General features: G+C 39.2%; 1 protein-coding gene across 1 annotated transcript; it reads right to left on the reverse strand.

Moving 5' to 3' along the window:
• Positions 1-281: 281 nt before the first annotated feature.
• On the reverse strand, positions 282-21,625 carry LOC128469503 (solute carrier family 2, facilitated glucose transporter member 9-like). Its single transcript, XM_053451341.1, has 12 exons — positions 21,432-21,625; positions 18,782-18,880; positions 17,803-17,963; positions 15,903-16,027; positions 15,212-15,357; positions 14,898-15,030; positions 12,915-13,102; positions 10,473-10,583; positions 5,651-5,752; positions 5,029-5,104; positions 644-771; positions 282-557 (listed from the first exon to the last, which is right to left on the reverse strand). The coding sequence occupies exons 1-12, from the start codon at positions 21,474-21,476 to the stop codon at positions 315-317; spliced, it is 1,557 nt and encodes a 518-aa protein (XP_053307316.1). The 5' UTR covers positions 21,477-21,625; the 3' UTR covers positions 282-314.
• Between the last annotated feature and the right edge of the window lie 1,928 nt (positions 21,626-23,553).

Genomic DNA, 23,553 nt, shown 5'->3' on the forward strand with positions numbered 1-23,553 from the left:
CTTTAAATCAGAGTCCTGTCTAGGGACAAAAAGAGGTCCTGGGACTTAAAGTCCAGCAGCCACGCTGGAAAATTAAAGTGCCAGATTTGCCAAGTGGCAGCAAAGGTAAGAAATCTATGCCACCAGGTATTTGCCGGTTTGCCAGATGGTCCGTTTGAGCCTTTTGTAAATTATCGTATTAATATTAATATTTTCTCATAGCAATCCTACACATTAGACCGAGCACATGAAAAATAAAGGGAACACATGGATTTCATAAAATAGATCTTTAAATCAGTAACTATTTGGAGAAAGTCTTTATTATTATTTTTTTTTCAAGATAAAGGCAATGAAAACTCCATAGAACTGCTGTCCAATGCACCATATCCATTCAACTTTCTTAGTCGTACATCATCTATGATAGTCGTTGGGGTAGACAAGGTCTTCGCAGAAGAAAACATCTGACTAATTTCCATAAATGTTTTGTTCTTGGTTTCAGGAATGATGAAGTAAACGTATCCAGCTACAAACAGGCACACTCCGCAGAACACCATGTAGCAAAAGGCCCCGGCGGACATCTGAAACAAAAAGGGGAAGATGCTCAATATCTGAGAATTGTTGAGCAGAATTGGTTTTTTTTCCCCATTTTTTTATTTTGCATTACCTGAAGGAACGGGAAGACAAATCCAACGGTAAAGTTAGACAACCAATTTAAAGTCCCACCGACGATGTAAGCCGCAGGCCGATGAGACTGTTTAAAGAGCTCCCCAGTCATTATAAATGGAACTCCAGCTGTAAATGAAACACAAGTATAAAATATCATTGTATGCTCATTGAAAGAAAAAAAAGAAAGAAAAAAAAAACACAATCCATATTATACACTATATGCTCTTAGTAACAACAAAATTAACTAGACTACAGTTTGTGGATCCCACTAAATTCTAACCTCTGCTCTATAGATACGTTGTAAGCGTGTAAGATAAATGGCTGCATCTCAGCTCAGGTGAACCATTTTTTGTTGGACAAAAAAGATTTTACTTAGAACGCCAACACATAGCGTTTTTATTTTGTATACATAGAGAATAAGGCTATTTAACAGTGGATACAATATAGCAAATGATGCCTTTTAGAGAGTTACATTCAAATTTAAGACTTAATGGTCAGCATATTTTTACACCATATCATTGCACGTCAAGCAGGTCATTGTCAAGTGGATCCATACACTGTAAGACTATACAAATTTACTTACATCTTAAATAAAAGATATATATCATTGTTGACCTTATTTGCATGCGCCTACCCAGAATCCTTTGTGGTTGTGGCAGCACCATGAGATTTCTGAGGGAAAAACAAGCATTCTGGGCTTGTCTGGTGTCTGTAGATGAGTGTTTAATAATACTTCTACTACATATACATGCATATATACACATACGCATCTCTAGATAATGATTTCTTCCAGTATTGCCGGATCAGTTATGTCCATTTTGAGATCACCAGACCTGCAATCTTATAATTATGGTTGATTCTCCCGATTGGGCTCCCCAAATAGCCATCTCCCTCACTGACCCCCTAACTTAGCTTTGGAGAGACATGATAAATAACTCAATAATAATAATTGCAGTACCAAAAGTACACACACTGATCAAAGCACAGACTATAGGGGGCCATCACTTGTGACCCTTTAAGTAATGAAGGTTGGGATCTAGCCATAGTTGTATCCCATTGGGAACATCCAATGGGGTCTTGGGATAGGTCCATCCTTGTGTAATTTCATTAGGTGCTGGTATTTTGCTGAAAAGTAACAATATGGATACGTCAGTAACGACAGGTTTCTATAATGCTGCTACTTAGTTTATGCGCTGGCTACTGAGAAAACCTGACTGGGAAAAGGTTAAGCCACAGTAATCAAACGTTGACAGCATTTGGCATCGGGAGGTCTCAAGGTCTCCTACGACACACAGTTCCGGACCGATTCCAACATAAAGGGAATTCTCACGCTTTATCAGAATCAACATTTATCCCCAGTAAAGAAGGGCAACTAAACAAAAATATTCTTTAGTTTTGTAATTAAATAGATCTTTGGACATAAAACTATTTTGTTTGCAGCCCTCTAGCGTTCTTCACTAATTTTTTGGAATTTTGACTCACTATTAAAGATTGCACATCAATTTCTTAAATTGGTCAGATCCTACCTGGGTAAATAAATACACAACATTTAAATCAGCCACAGACAGTGGATTTTATGATTTGTACTACAATCATTACATTTTATATTGTCTCTCTGCTTTGTAAAGAAAATGCGATGAAACCCTTAACTTTCGCCCAACTTTCGACAATCTCAGCCCTCTAGACATTTCCCGGTGGAGCCAGTCGGACTCTGCGGACAGCAGTCAGGGTACAGTATGGTTTTTTTTTTGGTCTTTAACGTTACAGGATTGCCTCGGCTTCGTTTTAAACTTTTTTTTTTAAACAAGCTTTTTCTGTGGCCAGAAGAGGGCAGAACCCCCTCAACATTAAACTGGTTGGCAGAAAGTGCGGCAGACAAGTTTAAAGCATCACAGCGTTCTGAAAACAATTCCACTGAAAGGGTTTCACACGACAGAACAAAATATGCTGGGCCAAAAAAAGTATTTTATGGTTTTTCCTTATACAACTTTTTTTTTATTTTTTATTTTTAAATGTTTTTACTTTGCAGATCACCATGGCAGAGTCCGATGCTCAAATATTATTCAGTTATCAGTTGCCCAGAGCTCACATCCTTCTCTACCTGCATTAGTGTCTCTTACAAGGGAAGAAAATCATCCACACACTAACACAGTGACACATACTGATGCACAATCATCCACATACTAAACACGGCGACACACACTAACACAGCAACACACGGATACACAATAATCCACATACTAACACAGTGACACACACTAACACAGCGACACATACTGATGCACAATCATCCATATACTAACACAGTGACACACACTAACACACGGATACACAATCATCCACATTCTAACACAGCAACACACACTAACACAGCGACACATACTGATGCACAATCATCCACATACTAACACAGTGACACACACTAACAGTAACACACGGATACACAATAATCCACATGCTAACACACACAGCAACACACACTAACACAGCGACACACACGGATACACAATAATCCACATGCTAACACAGCGACACACACTTACACAGCAACACACATGGGTACACAATAATCCACACATTAACATAGTATTCGGGTAGAATATAAAACGCAAATCTAGCTCCCCCTTCCACCACTAGAAGGCTCAGGATTGAACCCCAGCCGTACCATCGGATCCCCTTCCCGTTAGACAGGCTAATGCGCCTTTGGGTTTAAAGAGGCAGCTGGAGCGATAGAAAAATTAAGTTCTATGGCTGTAACTATTGACTACCAAGGTGAACATGCGACTGCCGTTACACCGATATACAGAATCATTTACTTGGAATCGGGGTCGAATTGTTGACAGGTAATATGCTCTATGACATGCTGCTATTAAATGTTAGCATGATAAGTTAGAATGCACACAATATTTCAATATTTTAGAAGAAGAAAAAGAAAAAAAAAGTAAAACCCCCCTACCCCTCGTTTTAATTTAACATGCACATTTTAATCACTTCACTGCTAAAAGGACCAGGAAGCCTCAGGTTAGAAAGGAATTCAATTTCAGTATTAAGTGTCTAAGTGTCTTATTTTAATACATTTGCCGCTAGCCGACTCTCCATTTGTAGACCCCAATGACAGTAAATGGGTTAGGAGAACATCTTTCATTCCGACTCCATTGATGATATAATGAATTTAATAGGTTTCAGTGGAAGTTTTTCACCGTAGTTCATTATTTCCACATCACGCCATACACAGGACTCTTAATGCAGAAAAATTCATGCAGAACAAAAAAAAATACAAAATATGGAGCTCACGGCTCACACAGACTTTATTTTTCCTTAATCCTTGTTGCTTTAAAAGTCATATTCATCATTGTTTATGAACAATGAGCCATAAAAATCCTAATTAAAGATGTAATTACACTGAATAAATTCTCAGCTGAAAATGAATTATAGATTTGTTAGAGGCACTGCTAATATATCAATGGAATAAACCGCCCCAGTCTCCATCCATCATGTTAAGATAGAGTTGGCGAGGCTTGTTTTAACGCTTTCATATCCACAAGTTGCTGTAGACCAGAGTTGTACCAACTGGAGTCAAGTGGGATCCAACAGGGCTTTAATACGATGGCTGACATGTTGGAAATACCCATCGTTAATGTAATAGGGCCTGGGTACCAACCAATGTCACAGAATGATATACGACTTCACAACAGGGTTATTACGCAAGTAAAGAATGTTGGGAAATGTTCATTTAGAACGTATATATTTTGTAAACCTTTTCTCTTAATCTTGAGCAAGTGGTGAACATTTGATCTCATCAACGTATCTATTTAGTGAACAAACCCAGCATTTACAGCTGGCACTGTGGCATAGAGCTAACAATCTAAACACCCAACATACTTTCTAAGGATTCCCTTATCACCATTTCTTTTTGTACTGAAAAAGTAAGCCATGATAAATCCCCAATGTTCATAAAATTAGCTCATTATTGTCAACTTAGCAGCTCCGCTAATGCTTCCTCCGCAGTCTGCGTGTCACCTGCTGCTGGCCGCCGGGATGTGACATCATATCCAGGTGCTCTGACAGCAGGGGGCGCACAAGATGCTAGTCTAAAGAGAGGTCTGTGCTAGGAGACACAGACCACCACCGGACTATGGTGGCTATTGCGAGCCCCATGCCATGGTAAACCTAGTCCCAGGGCAGTTGCCCCTTAGCCCCGTGTCAAAGATGGCCCTGCAATTACCTTGCACATCTTGTTACCCCCTGGTCATTGGTCTTGGCTTCCGCATTTACAATCAGCCCCAGTGTTTTATGATTTATATTCTCACGTTACCCGTATTTATTGTTATAACGTCACCTGTACAATAAAAATAGAAATTCCGCTTGGATTTGTTCACTCACCCGGTCCAATACAGAAACCCGCAATGATCCCAATCACACACACCACGCTGACGTAACGCATCCAGGGGATCCGTGCCTGTGTAACATTCAGAGACAAAGACATTACAGTTACCAACAAACAATAACTGCTTCCTCAGTTCATTTTCTGATTTTAGATTTGATTCTGTTTTTGGAGTGTTCATGAATCTTACGTTGACTGCCACTGCCCTGGCCCCTTGGCTTGAAGTCAGTGATGTATTCTCGCCTAGGCCTCTTGGACAACCACTCTGCCTGTAGCACCGCTCTTTAGCGGGCCAGTTAAAAGGCAGATCACCAATATCATCAGCCGGCCCATTTACACTATGGAGGCATTTGCCGGCGCCATCTGTCTTGGAGCTAAGCTGTGCGAGGGGCAAGGCTGAAGATAGATAGGCCACCCTTTACATTATTGTATATCTTGTCCAACTCCAATGAGTTTGCGTTGGTTTTAAATTTAAACAAATTAGTAATCCAACTAGTCTACGGTAAGAAGATGGCCAATGACGATGAATTTCCAAGACATATATTTAGTATGTATAAATATGGTGTCATACCTGGTCCCAGCTAAAGAGTTACCCATCGATCTTAAACTTATCATACCTACCTGAAATACCAGAGCCATAGTAATTCCGGCACAGCAGAAACCCATGAAACTAAATCCACCAATCATTAGCAGGCGTCTACCCAGCTTCTCAACGGTGAAACACTGTAACGAGGAGGAAACCGATATATCTTACCGTATAGATCAAGGTTAGTTGGTACAGCTCCTAGATTAAACATTTCTAATCTTAGTTTAAATCACATGTTATATGAAACATAGTAATCTGTGCTAAGGCAGGAGACAAATCCAAGATGGAACCGAAGGCAAAAAATAATGCATGTCCAAAAGGAGCCATAGAATTATTAGAATGAGCCACTGGCCAAATCTCCAAAATAACATAACGATAACAACCCACCTCTCATGTATTTAAACTATGCTTCTTGCTTTAAGTAGAAATAAAAGTAAAAAAAGAAAGTATACTTTAAACAGCAGAGTCCTACAAAACACAAAAGTTCGAGGAAAAAAAAGTGAGTTACTGTGTGAAGACCTCCTGATGGCCTAAGAGGTCTCATCGCAGGGAAGTTGTTGTTACCCATTTGTATTTTCTTTCTCAAAAATTCCTTGTAGTTTGTATAAAAATCATCAGATAGGTGCCTAAACATGTTGGAAAGCCGTGACTGTATTCACACCATTTCCAGGGTCCTGCAGAATGCTTTGGAGCTCAAACGTTGGGAGATGCAGCTTCTGGTGGGAAGGTGAATTTCCAGACCAAGGTAGCAGTCCGGAGGGGCGAGTCGACAAGTAAGGGGATAAAGAGACGGCCATTTTCCATTACCAGCCCAGGTCTGAAGTCATGGTCAACCCCATGCTGTTCACACAACCCATTATGGAGGTTATGCAAAGAAATATCCATGGGGCCAACCATGAGACAGTCCCCATAAGAAGTAATGGCACGCTTCGGCAGATGGCTGATTGACACGTATCACATCTGCACGAGTGTCGTTTCTATCCGAATATTTTATTTAGTTCAAGAACATCCATCCAATGCCTGCAAATGCAAAATGCGCAGGTTCCTTCATAAAAAAAAAAAAATGGGTTTTGAGGTTTCTCCAATTTTTAGACCTTGCGGGATAAACAGATTATTATGAACTGGTTTCGGTTCTTCATCTTCTCTGATGTTCAAAAGCCAGCAAAATGCCCATTTTTTCCCCCGAGGTCCTCAGCAATTTAACAGACAACCTTCAAGACCCGTTAGCTCAGGGCAGGAACCGTCAGCCAGCGATGCCACTTTAACCCAGACATGATTTTATTTGGATGGTCTCTGGATGGCTGTGATGGCGGGCGGTTGGGGTTACTAACCTAGAACCCTGGCTCTGAGTACTCTGAGATGTGATTGGTATTTACAGTAGACATTGTGCAAAAGGAACGGGGTGGGAGATTTACTTAATTCCAAGTACATATTATATACAAATAAAACAAATAAAACATGGCAACGTCTTCTGAGCTAAGATATTGAACAGAAAAAAATATATATATTTTTTTCTAACTGCAACATTAGCTTTTCTCCAAGTTTCCTGCCTCCCCTTTGGAAAATAAGAGATGGAAAAAAAAGAAAAAAGAAAAAAAGCTTTGAGCAAAACCAGCAGAAAATATTGACAGCAGAACAAATGCTTGTAATTTTATAACCAATCTCATGGTGTCCATCGGGTGCCATTTCTGTCTCCACTCAGGACCAATCAGACTTACAGGGCTATGAGTCTGCCTGAATGTATCTAAGACACTTACTATGAAACCATTCCTTCTCCACCTCTTCAAGCGGTTTTTATTAGCCCTCAATAGGTGATGGCAAGAACAGAGGACCATTTAGCGGGGCCGAGTACGGCTAAATAAAGAGGGGGAAAGCGAGAACGATAGAAAGGGGTAAATAAACGTTAACAGGAGGGAGCTCCAAATTTCACTTCTGAGCTGCGTTATGTTTATTAAAGGAAGGCCGTGCTGTGAAATTCCGCTCCTGGGATCAGATGGCTCACATTAGTCTCTCTAATTGTCAAAAATCTAATTTAGTGTTATGTAGCCGAGGCCGGCTCTGGGTTAAAAATATGGAATATGAGGCTGGTTATAAATCTATGCTCCACAGAGGTAACTCTCAGCTAAGGAGCATATAAATGGCTTTAGGAAGCAGGGGCTGGTTAAAGGCGGAGGGGGTGATGAAGAAGGGTCGACGAAGGAAGCGAAAAAGGAGAAATACAGACGCGTGATAATCCGATTCCTCCTAGACTGAAATTATTATCTGGGGTTTATAAGGAGAAGCCACCAAACTTTGGTGTGAATTCAACTAAATAAATAATTAATTGTAAAATTAATAAAATACAATTAACCCCTTAACGACAATCCCCGTACATGTACGGGGTTGCCGTGCAACGGGTTAACGACAATGCCCGTACATGTACGGGCTGCCGTTAAATAGCTGCATCGCCGCGATCGCGGCGTTTTCGCCGCGATCGGCGGCTTTGCAGCATCCACGGAAGCCTCACAAGTGAGGCTGACCGTGGATCCGGGGAGGGCAGCCCTCGGCAGCCCTCCCCGGAGGAAAAATGGCCGCCGCCGCACCGATCATCAAAGATCGCGGCGGCGCCCGGCTAAAACTGCTTAGGAAGCGATCGGAATCGCTTCCTAAGCATAAACTGTGTTGCTGACATGCCTCAGTATCGAGGCATGTAGCAACACAACCCCCCTGACCCCCGATCGCCTTGTGATTGCTCCGAGGAGCAACCACAAGTGCCATCCTGTGAATGACGTTGCCGTCATTCACAGGATGGCATTAACAAGAGATTTGAGTTCACAGAGGGTCTATCCAGACCCTCTTGAGAACTCTCGAGCTCCTCCTGCAGGTTGAATGCAGGTACTGCATCCAACCATGCAAGGTCAATGGAGCCCAGCTCACTAATGAGTGACTAGTGTAAAAAAAAAAAAAAAAAAAAAAAATTAAAAAAAAAATTAAAAAAAAAATGGTCAAAAATGTTTTAAAAAAAATGGTCAAAATATGGTAACATGTAAAAATCCCCACTGTCAGCAAAAAAAAAAAAGTTTTTAATAAGCAAGTCCTAAAATTTTTTATCTTTACAAAAATTCCATCATGGAAAGAGTTAAAATATTGGCATTACAAATGCCCATAGGGTGTCTAGTATTAAAAAATATATGATTTGATGGGGTAAATTGAATTGGCCGGGTTCAAAGATGTCCCAAATATGGGACATGGGGCAGATGTGTAAATGGCAAAAAAATACACACCTCACAAAGGCGGCCTTTTACCTCCCAAATAACCCTACAAACCCATGCATGGGGGGTATCGCTGCGCTCAGGAGATGTTACTGAACACATATTGGGGTGTTGTGTGACACGGACATATACCAGGAGCGATAAATTTATAACTGAAGTACAACATGTGTGAAAAAAATACAAAAAGAATTACTACCATAAAGTTTCACAAAGGGTAGTGGTAAAATTAGTGCATTGAAAGGGTTAAAATACCAGCATTTCAAATACCTTGGGGTGTCTAGTTTTTAAAAATATATGATTTGATGGGGTAAATTGCATTGGCCGGCTTCAAAGATACCCGAAATGGCACATGGGGGGAATAATGACCAGATTTGGAAAAAAACGTTTTGAAATGGCAAAACGCTACCTGTACTTATTGCCCCATAATGTGTAGAAAAAAGCAAAAAAACATAAAAACATTGGGTATTTCTAAACTCAGGACAAATAGTAGAATCTATTTAGCAGGTTTTTTCATTAGTTTTTGCAGATGAGTAAAAGTTTTCTGTTTAAAAAGTGAGAAAAAGTAATTTTTTAACAAAAAATCCCCATATTTTATCATTTTTTTTATAGTAAATTAGATGATATGATATGATAAATGGTATCTAAAGAAAGCCCTGTTTATCCTGAAAAAAACAATATATAATATGTGTGGGAGCATGAAATGAGAGAGAAGAAAATCACAGCTAAACAGTAACACTGAAAAACGTTAAAAGAGCCATTGTCCCGCAATATACTACGAGTAAAAACCCCTATTGTCCTTAAGGGGTTAAAGGCATGTTTGGCAAGAAATGAGAGGGTGAATTAACTCATTGCTTGCCAAAAGGGATGAGCTCACCAATTTAGCCATTAAAGAGTTCAACCATACGGATACTGCTCTGTCTTAAAACCAATAGAACCGATTATCGCAATTTTTACGTAAATTTAACATGAAAGAAAAAAAAAAAAAATCAGCGCAAAGACATGTATTTTAATTATAGATGCCGTTCCTCCTTACACACAAAATGTTGGTGTCTCCAAACATTCTACTAAAATACAGATATGTGTAGCTCATGCATGAATATAGATTATACACTTATATTGTTTGTGGTTATATATGATCTGGATCAATACCTTACCTTATTGTAAACAAGGTCAGTATAGGCTATGGCTTCTAGACTAGATTAATTAGGATAAAAAAAAAAAAAAAAAAAAAAAAAAAAATCAAAAATAATAATAGGGTTGGAATAATTGTCAGTTTCCTTTTGGTGTGAGAGGTGCCAATAAATACCCCCTTGCCCTAAGCACACACTGGCACTTGATCCATTGGTGCACCATGGCCCCCTGGTATTTTTGGGCAGAAAAAAAAAATAAAAGCTATTTTTCTGTTTTGCCAGAATATTGGTCCTGTATTCTAGCCGGCACCAATAAATTAACTGCATGGCTAACGCTATAGAAAATGAATTGCCATGTATTGATTAATTACAACACAGGTCACTTTTATTCTATCTCAGCGCCGCTGTAAAAGTATAAAAAACCCTTTAATACAGCAATGTGTTTGTTGCAAGCAGAACTAAAATTAAAAACCTACCCCAATAACGCCTGCGATGACCTCAATTGCCCCAGTTCCTACAGTCGTATATGGGATCTCCTTCAGAGGCACCCCGGCATTCTCAAATATGGAATTCGTGTAGAACCAGATCTAGATAAAGAAAAAAAGAAAATAATGAACAAAAACATTTCATGTAATCCGGTAGCCGTGACATTCAACAGCAAGCGATTAAAGTTCAAAAGGCGCAACTGTATTGGTAGTGCAAAGATCAATTTTTAGGAAAATGGTACAAGTGGTTGCTATGGTGACTGTACAACATAAACACCATCTTAACTGGCACTTAGAGAGTTCAACCTATCCCTAACTAGAGGTTTTTGGATTCACAAATGACGCATCTGCCTCGTTCCCTCCATCCCTCCATTTGTTTTCATGGCGTCCGAGTTTCTGTGTAATAAGTGAGACGAGCAGGAGAACAAAAAAGACAATTATGGGAACAGTGACCGATCGGCTGCTAGCAAGTAATTTCCACTCCGCACTAAGGCTGCTGTCGATATGTAACTAATCACACGTTAGAAAATATGTCCTGGAGTCAAGAAAAAATATATACATATAGAAAAGTATATATCTTACATACATATTATAAAAATCCATAGATACTCATCACGATCTACAGAATTATATATATATATATAAATAATATATCTATCTATATATATATAGATATATATATATATATATATATATATATATATATAGATATATATATATAAAATCACGCATACACACACCATTACTTATTACTTACATTCAGTCATAGCTGAATTTGTAAGAGGATGTACCTGGGAAAAAATAACTCATCCATCAAATACTATACAATATGGCTAAGAGATTTTAAATGGGACAGAAATGTTAATTTAATAATTCATTTAACAATATTTAATGACTTCAGCCCTGATGTAATCATTATGACAGATGCATTCAAGACAATTCTCTGCCTTTTTTAGATTTTTTTCACCAGTTATAAAACCCCAAGACATGTGAAATGCTACTCCCAAAAAAAAAAAAAAAAAACAGACAACGTGAATGCTGGGAAATTACTGCTCCGTGTACGAGAGACAGTAAATCCAAATATAAAATACCAAATTATATATAGATTTACATAAAATTTTTGCTTTTATGGATTAGAATGTCTTGCTTTGCATGAATGAGTTAACATCAGTGTCTGTTTCGCGGAGGGGCACATGACTTTATATGCTTCTCATAGGCGCCATGTTTATGACATTTTCAAGGGCTTATCCATGTGATTAGGCAGTCACAAAGCAGTTTGTGAGCAATGCTGCCCTACCCCACATACACTTTATGACCAAAACTATGTGGGCAACCGACCATGACACCTATGAGCTTGTTGGGTATCCCATGGCAGAAATCATGGACATTAATAAGTAGGCCCCCCACTTGCAGCCATAACAGTCTCCAATTTGCTTTGAAGGCTTTCTACAAGATTCTGGGGAGTCTCTGGCCATTCATCCAGTAGAGCGTTCGTGAGGTCAGGCAGTGATGTTGGACGAGAAGGTCCGGCTCGCAATCTCCATTCCAGTTCATCCCAAAGGTTTTTAATGGGGTTGAGGTCAGGGCTGTGTATGGGCGGTCAAGTTCTTCCACAACAAACTCATCCAACAGTGTCTTTATGGACCTTGCTTTGTGTGCCGGGGTGCAGTCATGCTGGAATAGAAAAGGGGCTTCCCCAAACTGTTCCAACAAAGTTGAAAGTTGTCTAAAATGTCTTTGCATGCTGTGACATTCATATTACCCTTCACTGGAATTAAAAGGGCCCCAGACCATTATCCCTTCTCCATCAAACTTACAGTAGGCTCTATGCATTGCGGTAGGTAGTGTTCTCCTGGCATCCGCCAAACCCAGATTCATCCGCTTTACACCACTCCAGCCGACGCTTGGTATTGGGCATAGAGATCTTCGGCTTGTGTGCAGCTGCTTGGCCACGGAAACCTGCTTCACAAAGCTCTTGACACACAGTGCTTGTTGCTGATGTTACTCCCATAGTTTGGAACCCTGTAGTGATCGACGCCACAGAGGACAGGACGATTTTCATGCGTTATGTGCTTCAACACCGAGCAGTCCCTCCCTGCTAGTGTGCTTCGCGCCGTTACTCCCAGAAGCTTTAACTTCACAATAGTAACAGTGGACCGAGGCAGATCCAGCAGGGCGGTGATTTCATGAACGGACTTATGGCAAAGATGGCATGACACTGCCATGTGTACAGTCACTGCCAATGTTTGTCTATGGAGATGGCATGTGCTTGATTTTATACACCGGTTAACAATGGGTGCAGCTGAGACCCCTAAATTCATTAATTAGGAGGGGTGTCCACATGTTTTCGGTCATATACTGTAGGTGTGTGTATATTAAACACAATTTTCTGCACTGCTTATAAGTAATACTAATCCCCATCTTTCTACTTACAGCATCTATTCCAGACAGTTGCATACCCATGTTGATCACAATGACAGATAAAATTTGCCAGAAAAGCGTATGGTCCATTAAGAGCTGGCAAACCGAAACGGTTTTCAATGAAGAAAGGGATTGCTGCTCTTCTTGCATCTCCTCAATGACGTCTTCAACATTAGCCTTTCCCAGGAAACACCTTAAAGCTGAAAAAAAAAATAGAGTCAGCATCAATACATTACATCTAGGACCGTCCTAAAAAACTAGTGCCCCTAACAAAAACACCTTACCTTGTTCCAACGTAGAAGAATATGTTACAAATGGAAGTACTCTAAATGGAAACATTGTGTTTGTTATATAATTATTTGCCATTCTCCAGCAACAAAAATATTACTGTAGACATTTTTGGTTTTTTAAGATGAGTCACTTTGCAAAATAAAAAAAAAATATATAGAAAACATGCTGAATTTACAGAGATTGTCTCCCGAACTGCCAGGCAAAAGCAGGTTATTTTTACCACTTTAGAATAAATATCTTTCCTGTGTATTTGGTGAACCCGGTTATGAGCGACGCAGTGTTCATTCATGCAATCTTTTGCACATGACTTAGCGTGTGCCGTTGCTTGGTTTTATTATGAGGACAATATGATATTTTACTTTCACGAACAGTAATGGATTGCGTCCAGCCACTCAACAAGTTAACTCGATTATAAATCCGGTTCAGCATGTGGCTTTCCCTTAGTCCCAACTTCAATCAAAATCTTTAGATCACTGTTTTTTTTTTTAAAAAAATTATAATAAAAAAAAAATTAGCTGTCTGCGGCTTAATACCTACTATAATACTTAATGTTTTACAGTATTTTAGAACTGAATGTAAGCGACTGTTTGTGAATCTGGTATAAAACGTGCATTTTTTCCATAGTAATACATATTAAAAATATACATTTTTTTAATATTGGCTTAAAAGTTACATGGCTGTGTCAACCTATGCACTGAAAAAAATTACTTTTACGGAAAGCGTCTGATCTAATAATTGATGGATAAGTACGAGAGGCTTTAATCAATCCCCTCTTGGTTTTCTTGTTCGGTTCAGTGTGTTGATTATGAGTCTTTATTACGGTCAATAGTGTTGTCTCAATAGCAAATGATCATTGCTTTGAGTGTGTGAAGTAATCCTGCAAGGAGACAGAATGACGGGATAGAATAAAGAGGATCGCACGTATCTTTCCATCCCCGGGGGAAGCAATCAAAGTGAAGGACAAGAACGCTAAGGAAACCACCCATTTGTCTTTCAAAGTGCTTCCAGACTACTAAAGGGTACCCAAGCAAGACTGCAAAAATCCAAAGATGTCCTGTCAAGTGGACAAGACAGCAAAACCTCGGGTTGTAATGCAAACACGCAATTAGTACCAACCAGGCAATTTGTCACGAGCAACATTGATGAAATTCTGCTAAACCTGGCAGCAGGGGAAATAAAAAGGACAACATGCAGAAGTTTGAGGGGACAAACCAAAAGAGCAATTTATAAAACGCGAGAACAGAGGGGGGCGGAAAATAAAGAAGTACAGCATCTAGGAGACTTTCTGATGTGAAAAGTTCTAGAATCTCCTGAGATGTGTTCTAAGACTAAGTTCCCAAAGATCTATTCACTAAACAGTGCATACGAGTCCAACGCACACATTCACTTTGGCCAAATCGCGCAAAGTAACACTCAATTCGCATTCGCTCAACGGCGGGACGATGGCAGATTCGATAAATTGAGTAAATTTCAAATTGAGATGATAGTTTACCAAGTCCCTGTCCAACCAACGATAAACAAAACCCCCCACCTCCTCTGCTTTTGTCTTAAAATGATGGAATAAGCACCTTGGAGGTATAGAGCGGAGATCCAAGACATGGTTCCGTGTCATGGCTCTACCGTATGATGTAATTTATTGGTTTTCACCTGGAAAATCCCCCAGCGACCTCACATTAATCCATCCATGCCCACTTCTTTACTCACCATCGATGGTAGCATGAACGTTGTTTTTATCTATAAGAAGGTATCGAGGGCTTTCTGGAAACCACGGCAGGAGTAGGACCTGTACGAGGGTGGGTATCACCACCAAGGCAAGAAACAGGGGCCAGCTTTCATCCTGTAAGAACATTTCACCGAAAATGAGTATTTACCTACTAATCAAGATCATTCAAGGTTTATTTACACAGAAAAACATATTACGGAAGAAACGGGTCGTAGGTCCATGCCACCTTCTTAGAGAACGAGAGATTGCATATATAACTATATAATATGGCAATTGTATATTGAAGTGTACTGACCTCACCCAACAGCTCAGGAAGACCCAGAACCTGCGCAGAAAAGACCCCAAGGCAAATGAAAATACTTGGCATCAGACCCAAGAAGCCACGTAAATTCTTTGGGGATATTTCTCCCAAATACATGGGAACAACGCTGAGTGCAATTCCTGTTAAGAAATCAGAAACCAGATCAAGTATTACGCCTTTAGCGTTCCCACCTGCCTGGCGAGCATTGATGGCCTGAAGGGTTTCCTCTGCAATTTAGGGTCTCATCCAAATCGTTAGACATAAGTACATAGAAATCCACTTTTCCATCAGTGCTTAAAGCTTACGTAGTATTTATAAACATTAGGAATGACAGATACCGCTGTATGTTTTGCTCAACCTAATGTTATACGCCAAGCGTTTGCATCCCTGTCTGATAGCGACCTCATATCCTTAAATTTTAACCAGAGTCCAGGAAGCATCTCTTTGGGTTCCATCCGCAGAATAGATTGTTTCCCAGCGAAGATGGAACAGAGGGCATTCTATCTACTCTGGGTAGGGTCTTCATTTTAATTGCCGATGTATACATTACCCAATACAGATGGGGTTGAAGGCTTACATTGGAGCGCACGTTAGTCTACTCAGAGTTACAAAAAAAAAAACAACACAATACATTGTTTCCCATAGGCTTTACTGTTGCACATAATAAGTAGATATGAACTCTCACCTGAGTGTATGCCGGTGACAAACCTTCCAACGATTACCATTTCTGGAGATTTTAAGAGGCGACTGAATCCCATTAGACCACCGGCGATAAAAACCAAGGGAGACGTTTTTATTATAGTACCTTTCCTACAAGAACAGAGCAAACAAGTCTTGCTGAACGTCTCAAGGAAGTTAATTTTTATAAAAAGGTCCAAGAGCATGAATATTCAATGAGGTTTATTAACTAAAGTAGAAGGCGGCAGGAGACTTGCATTTTCAGCCCCTTGGCTTCGTTGTGCATTAAGGGCCTTGTCCTGGAAGAAGGACTGAGCTGAGCCCGTATAATAGTCTTGATATAATATCAGGCTAAACCAAGAAAGCGATTGGTAGCAGGGAAATATCATTTTTAAGGAGCTACATATTGCCGTTAGTTTCTGCATTGTACAGATTGATAAATCTTGAGGGGAATTTAATTGGAATATCTAAGAAAGACATTCACGTGGATACCGATATGCACAAAACATTTTATATATGGCGGCTGCTTTAAAAACCGTACCGGAAAACCTCTTTTATAAGCGTTTCTGATACGTATGCTTCTTTGTGTTGAACATTTAATTGTAAAAACTGAGTTTTAACAATTTGTGGCTGCGTAACAGTTAAATCCCGAGTCCCAGAAATTCTCAGCCATTGAACTATACATTACGCAGGACCAGATCAGCCATACGGGGATGGCTCTTCATAATGCATAGCGGGGAATAAACCCCAAAAAGACAAAGAATTTAGTGGATACGTTGTATTTCTTGCGGTGACATAACAAGTATTGTTGTCAATGTCTTTGCCAGTTGAACTCTTCCTGTATCACGTGTGTCTTTTGACATGTTGAAGACAGCGCACCGCCAGTGATCATGTTACATACTGTCAATGGCTTTGCCTTAGTAGACCTAAAAAAACAGTTTTTTTCTTCATATACTGTAATATATTTCAGTATTAGAAAAGGATTCACAAACGCTCAGTTTCTGCAAAGACTAGGATTCCAGATGTAGGCCTGATGGATTTAAGTTCAGATCTCTATACCGATGTCACCACCAACCAAAAAAACAACCTTCTCGTCTTTCCATTTACGTTTTTTTTTCAATAACAAAATTAACGAATAGTAATACATTCAAAACAAGTGTTGGCTTATTTTGGAATGACAAATTGTGTAAATTAAGAATTTTCGAAATAACGTGTTCCCATCATTCGAGCACAGAGAACTCTGAACCAGATGTAAAACATATTAAGAAGCCAAACATAAGGCTCAACCTTATAAAACTGTATAAACCGTTATTATCTACAATTGCAACCTTTTGTCATTAGGAAAAAGACATTATGTAAATTAGAAGTCCTGGGTTAATAGCGTGAGAAAGTGGTTAATCTGGGAAGGCTGATGGGAAGCAGCATCGGATGAGGTTTGAAGTAAACTATATTCTGCTCCACTAGTTACAATATGTTACACTCACATACTAATTTATAATTATAACACATTACATGTAAAACACGCATGTGCATATAGAAGTGGAGCCAAACATCAAAGCGTATATGCGGAGAAAAATTATAGTCAACGTTTCTGACCGTACAAAGACAAGAATTCGTTCATCGTTTTTGGGGAAAAAATCCAACAACTTAATAGGATGTTTTACATATTACAATAAACCTTTATAAAGAGATTCTATAATGTACAGACACATAGACAGATAAGGTTTTCATGGATGATAGGATCTAAGCACAAACAACAGACCGTTACAATGTTAGGATATTAGTTTCATATTTACATTGAAGGCTGTCCTTAACAGGATAAAATTTCAGGCTTTTTTCCAATGGCCTCTTATTTGCCATACTATCTATAAAGCACATTTTTCTTTCGAGAGATTTTTTTTCTTTACCTTCCAAACCTGGAGACCAGAACTCCAACCAGCAGAGATCCCAGCATTCCACCCAAGGCAAAGACCGATACAGTCAATGAATACATCAAGGTCAGTTGGCTTTGGGAAAGTGCATTGCCGTATCGTTGGAACCAGGTGGCATTATAAAATGCTTTAATGTGCTGAAGAAAACAAAAAAGTAAACAAAAAAAAATAGAAAAAATTTAAATACCAAATTGGTTTTTTTTTTTACTATAATACAGAATGAAAAGAAACCTGCTTTAAAAACTGGTTGCACCAAGTTCATCCACACATTAAAGAACAATTGACAGACAATGGCCATATATAGCTTTCCTAGGGACTTAGGTGTCAGGTCCAGCAGCAAGATGCTCGCATTACCTGATGCCACTAGTGTATCGACAAAGGTAGAGGTACAGGAGTGGGGGGGGGAATCAAAAGCTTGGTGGGTGTGAGAATGGGCATTGGGGAGAGAACATGGGTGGGAGGGAAATGGGAATGAGGGATACTCAAATGGAAATGTGTGAGAGGAAGTAGACACCGGGCACGTGTGAAGTAGTAATGAGAGGGCATGTTGACTGGGTATGAGACTAGTTACCCAAAGTAATTGTTTAGGAGATCAGGTATTATACTCCTTATCCGGGTGCCATTAAAGGCAGTTCCCGACGGTCCACCATGAAAAGCATGGGAAATGAATTACCACCCAGCCCCGACTGCCCTGTAGATAGGCAGTAATATATATATATATATATCTCTGAGCATAGGGCCTGTCCGTGCCAAGTATTAGGGCCTTAAAGTATAGAAGTACTGCTTGTGCGAATACCGCCTCATTTACAGGAAATTATTTTTTTTTCGAGATGAAATAAACAATATTATCCTTTTGAGTTTCAAAAACCAAACCCTGTCATTTGCTTTTATGTTATTCAAAGTCATATCAGACAACTAAGGTTTTCTATTATGCAATTCAGAGACCGGATCTTACCTCAGACGGAGAGTTGACAACCGCCAAATTATAACCATAAAGCATGGACGACCCAAAGGACGAAAGCAACGCGACAGCCAAGAGAGGAAAGGTGAGGCGCTTCAAAGAAATCAGAAGAGTGGCGCATTAGTAACAAAACCGCAACACAGACTCAAAGACATGAAAGAATCACAATCGTCTCCGATATCACACAAGGCACCAATTTTGGATGCTCTACAAAGTAAACACAATTCCAATGGCCAAACAGGGACATTTTGTCTTGGGGGGGGATTCCTTATTCACATGATTAATGATATATTGTTTAACCATGCTTACATACACCCTAACATCCCAAGCGGTCACAGAGGGACATGTTTATTTTAAGGAAGGCGGTTAGAGGAAGGCTTCGTCATGTCATGGTGTGTTGAATATAAGTTTCTGTTTATAAAGTATATCTGAAAAATAATATCTAGTCTTTTGGATAATATAATGTATTCACATAGGTGCAACTTAGCCATTTTTATGTGTTCTAGCTCTTTTATTAGCCCAAACACCCTGACCTCTTATCCTACTGCCTTGTGATAGACAATAGAATGGCTCAGCCTAAACAACACAGCTGGACACACCGGCTAATAAAGGTCTATGGAGGAACGGACTTCATTGGCATTGCCATAAAGTATCAGCTCGCTGTGGTGTTTGAGCAGAGAAAGTCACCCAAAATATCACATGACTGACAGCAATGGCGGCCTCCAGGTCTGCAGAAAAAGGATGTTTATTGGAACAAAATGAGATAAAACCAGCCCCCCCATGTTAACCTGCATTACTGTATACAGCGCCAGGGTTTATGCATAAGTAGATTTTTTTCCATGGGATTCCCCCTTTAAACAGTTATATCCTCCTGACTAAATGAGGAATCTACGTATCCAAAGGCAAAAGCAGGGACTCGCTGCCTAGAAATCTTAACTCCGCCGCAAATCTTTTACACGGCAGAGCTTGTGACATTCTCCTGGATTAAACTCACTTTTCCTACTGCTGACCTACATTCTACATGACCCAGAATGGCCACAATCTCTTAAAACGACCTTCATACTCTGAATTATATACGTACATCCATACAATGCCTCTTCTAATACGGAGGGATATAAATTACAAAAAATAAATTAAAAAAAAGTTTTACGTTTCTCCTAAACAGGCTATAGTAGCATTTAATGTCAGCCTAACAACATCATTCAATTTAGTGGTTTTAAACACTAGCTATATAATAATAATTATTATTATTATCTTTTATTTCTATAGCGCCAACAGTTTACGCAGCGCTTAATACAATACATAAATTCAAGGGGTCTGACAAGACGAGGATTGACAGACTAAGACAAACCGATACATTGGGTGGAGAGAGCCCTGCAAGTTTATATAATGCATTATTTTACAAGAAACATTCGAAAAGCTATCAAGAACAGAGAAATATAGGGGAATATGTATAAAATACACACCGCTTTCACATGTATTGTTTAGAACAAAAATCTAAACATCTAGGTTTTAATGATTTGGGAAATGCATTAATATCTCCCTTTAATCAAACATAATGAGTATCGTAGAACAGAGTCTAAATGATAGGTTTTGTGTATAAAAAACATTCGATTGCCCCCAGACTCATCCTATTACGAGGGCACACAGACAGCCTTTGGTGCTTCTGGGTTTATTGCGCGCTTCTGAAATATATATATATTTTTTTAAATATAAAATTAACAATTTTAAAACAGTTTTATACCTCAATAATTTACAATTGGGAAAACATGAAAACCTCGAGTTTCACAGAAAAAAAAAAAAAATGATACTGGACTGTGACTTCTTATGAAAAAGAGGCATTTACGCAGATCGTGCTTCTCTAGCTGGAGAAGGGGGTTACATAACTCTCTCATTATTCAACATGAAGGGCAAACACTGGCAGGTTTCTCCAGCAAGAAGAGCTGAGCAGGCCCTGTATAATGCATACGTTAATGTGTAAGGAGACTTACGAAATCTTGCTTATTTAACTATTCATTATACAGGGCCAGCCAAGCTCTCCCTGCAGCAGAAGCTCACTGGGGTTGGACCTTCATAATGTATAGTGAAGCCAAGGAGCTGAAACACAACTCTCCTCCCACCTCTCCCTTTAGTGAATAGATCCCAAAGCGAAATAATAATAATCACGGTTTTACTGGGGTCTAAAAAGTACCTAAAATGTAAATATCTTTAGTACAATCTACCTATTGATTGTTAAAGTCATTAAACGCAATAAAGTAACTTTTAGCGGGCTGACAAAGTCATTGAGCATAAAGCTTTAAAACCTCAGAGGTCTGGTCTTCAGACGCACGTGATATATGACGGGTAAACGCTACATTTCTTTCTTGCTTAAAAATTTACATTTTGATTAATTAGACCTTTAAAGAAAATAGCAAGCTTCAGGATAGAATAAGTATACTCAGGTTCTATTACAATAAAACTAACAAATATTAACAAAGCTTTGGTCAAAAAAAGTTACTAGTTTGTAACAGTTTTCTAGAAGTTAAGAGACCGGTGCATATAAAAAAATGCATCATGCAGGGCAGTAAATGCCGCCCTGCTTCAATACAGCAACTTAATGCCACAACTCACACACAAATACAGCTTTGCGGCGACCGAGACTCACCCCTGTAATCTGCTTTACAACGAAACTTTTCTTGCTTTTCTCCATTTATGACGCAGAGTCTTCTGAAAACAATATATGACTTAGTGTGATGAGATTTATTATTTTTTTTAGATCTTGTTGCAGCTTAGCAGGTAGCACCATCCATTGAGAAACCAGCGTCCTCTCCCTCTTTAGTAATCAGTCCTTATCTGATTTGAAAAGCTGTGGAGAAAGAGAGGAATCACATGATTCTTTTGGAAAAAGGAAACGGGAATCAATTTGTCAGACTGGGATTTAACCAATAGCTGCGGGACATTTAGCACTCTTATATAGTATATAACCCAGCACATGGCGGCGAGAGCTTACAGCCAGATTGTGTAACGCCCAGCAATGTGTGTGCGCATGAATGAAGAATCTGCACACACTCGTTGCTTTAACATTCTATATACTTTTACAAGTTCCACTTAATACTCTGCTTATTCTACCACGTGACTTTCCTCCCATGGATAGCATCAGCTTTGATGATATAACCCTGATCACCAGTGAATTATGGGAGATTGTTATTGGGTGGAAGGTAATAAAGGCGTTGGTCCTATTCTAGATTCAGGTGGTCATCTGCGGAATTAACGCCATATTGAAGTTCCATGTGTGGATAATATTATTTCTCCTTAAAAATAAGTCACATGTTTTAAATTGGGGTAACCAGGTGGCTCCTTTAATTGGGGATGTTTATAGAAAATATATACTCCACGGTTGCGTTAACACCAATTGCAGCCCCTCACGATGCATATTTAATGTGTTTCTGCTTAAAGAAATCATTTGATCCCCTATGCTAGAGCCGTAAAAGATCCTGAGTTTCCCCAATTCCGGTGCGGCCCTTGATGGGTAACCGTCCTGGATTTAGGAATTACCCCATGCATTGTGCAGGGGCAAATTGCAGATCATCTTCCCGGTAAACCCGCCAATGTTGGCCCTGCGTTATGCATTGTTAATGAAAAAAGTTATCATCTGCATGACACACAACCCATAGAATAAAAGTGCTTTGTAGAAACAGCATTTTTAATAAATAAATAAAAAGTAGCACGTATTTATCAGCAGGAAAATTGACTCCCTAGTAATGATTGCATCGGTGTTGGTGATTAGTAGATGTGTATCGGCTCGTGCTTTTCTTTTTTTCTAGTGATCATGAGCCTTCGCAGCCTTTGTTGAAGCCCTAGGATAGGTCGGTGAAACGCTTTAGGCATTTTCATTTTTGAGCTATTGTCCTTTTTTCCTTAATTTTATTTTATAAAATTGGTCTTATATCCACAACCTGAAAGAAACCATCCGTCCTCGTCACCTTCGAGATCTCCACACTACAGTCAAATCACTCTCACCCAAGTAATTCCTCCCCTTCCATCTCATTCTCCCTAACCTTCTAATAGATTGTAAACAATGTATCAGTATGTCTTAAAGCGTGTTTATGTTGTTGTGAAGGTGTGTATTGTCACATTTAATGTTACTGTAGTAATAGCGCTACAGAATCTGCTGGTGTTCTATCACTATATTTGATTTAACGCAGTTCATTGTGAGAACGGCTGATGGGGAATTATCTCCAATGGGCATACTGTTGGTCAAATAGGTCACCTTTAACCAGATTTACTGAAACGAGCCATTGTGAGGATTCTTACCGGAACTACTCAAATATGTTAACTATGCTTTGTAATTGCCTAAGGCATCATGTGCTCTGCAGGGCTCTCCCAGATCTGTTCTTTAAGTTACGATTTATAGAATGCCATATGTACCCCATCACATATATGACTACTTTCTATCAGTTTTCATATTTTATGTGTAATATAAAATATTTATATACATTTATAGGACGGCCCTATCAGGTCTAACTTATTTGCAAACTAATACCATGATCGATAATTGCTATATTCAAGTAGAAAAATGAGTTTCTCTATGGGGTACATTGTAGACTGTCTGGGGTCTCCTAGGCACAAGTTAATTGATACGTGTAAAGTAAAGTACGTGTATGTGCATGAGTGGCCATTTTGGCTTCCAACATGTAAATGAGATACTTTGGAACTTGCCACACATTTCAAAAAGTTACAAATGACTTTTAAGTGTGTGTCACGAGGCCATTTGTAACTAATATTTT

The sequence above is a fragment of the Spea bombifrons genome, chromosome 11 (assembly GCF_027358695.1).
Source record: "Spea bombifrons isolate aSpeBom1 chromosome 11, aSpeBom1.2.pri, whole genome shotgun sequence".
Classification (NCBI taxonomy): domain Eukaryota; kingdom Metazoa; phylum Chordata; class Amphibia; order Anura; family Pelobatidae; genus Spea; species Spea bombifrons.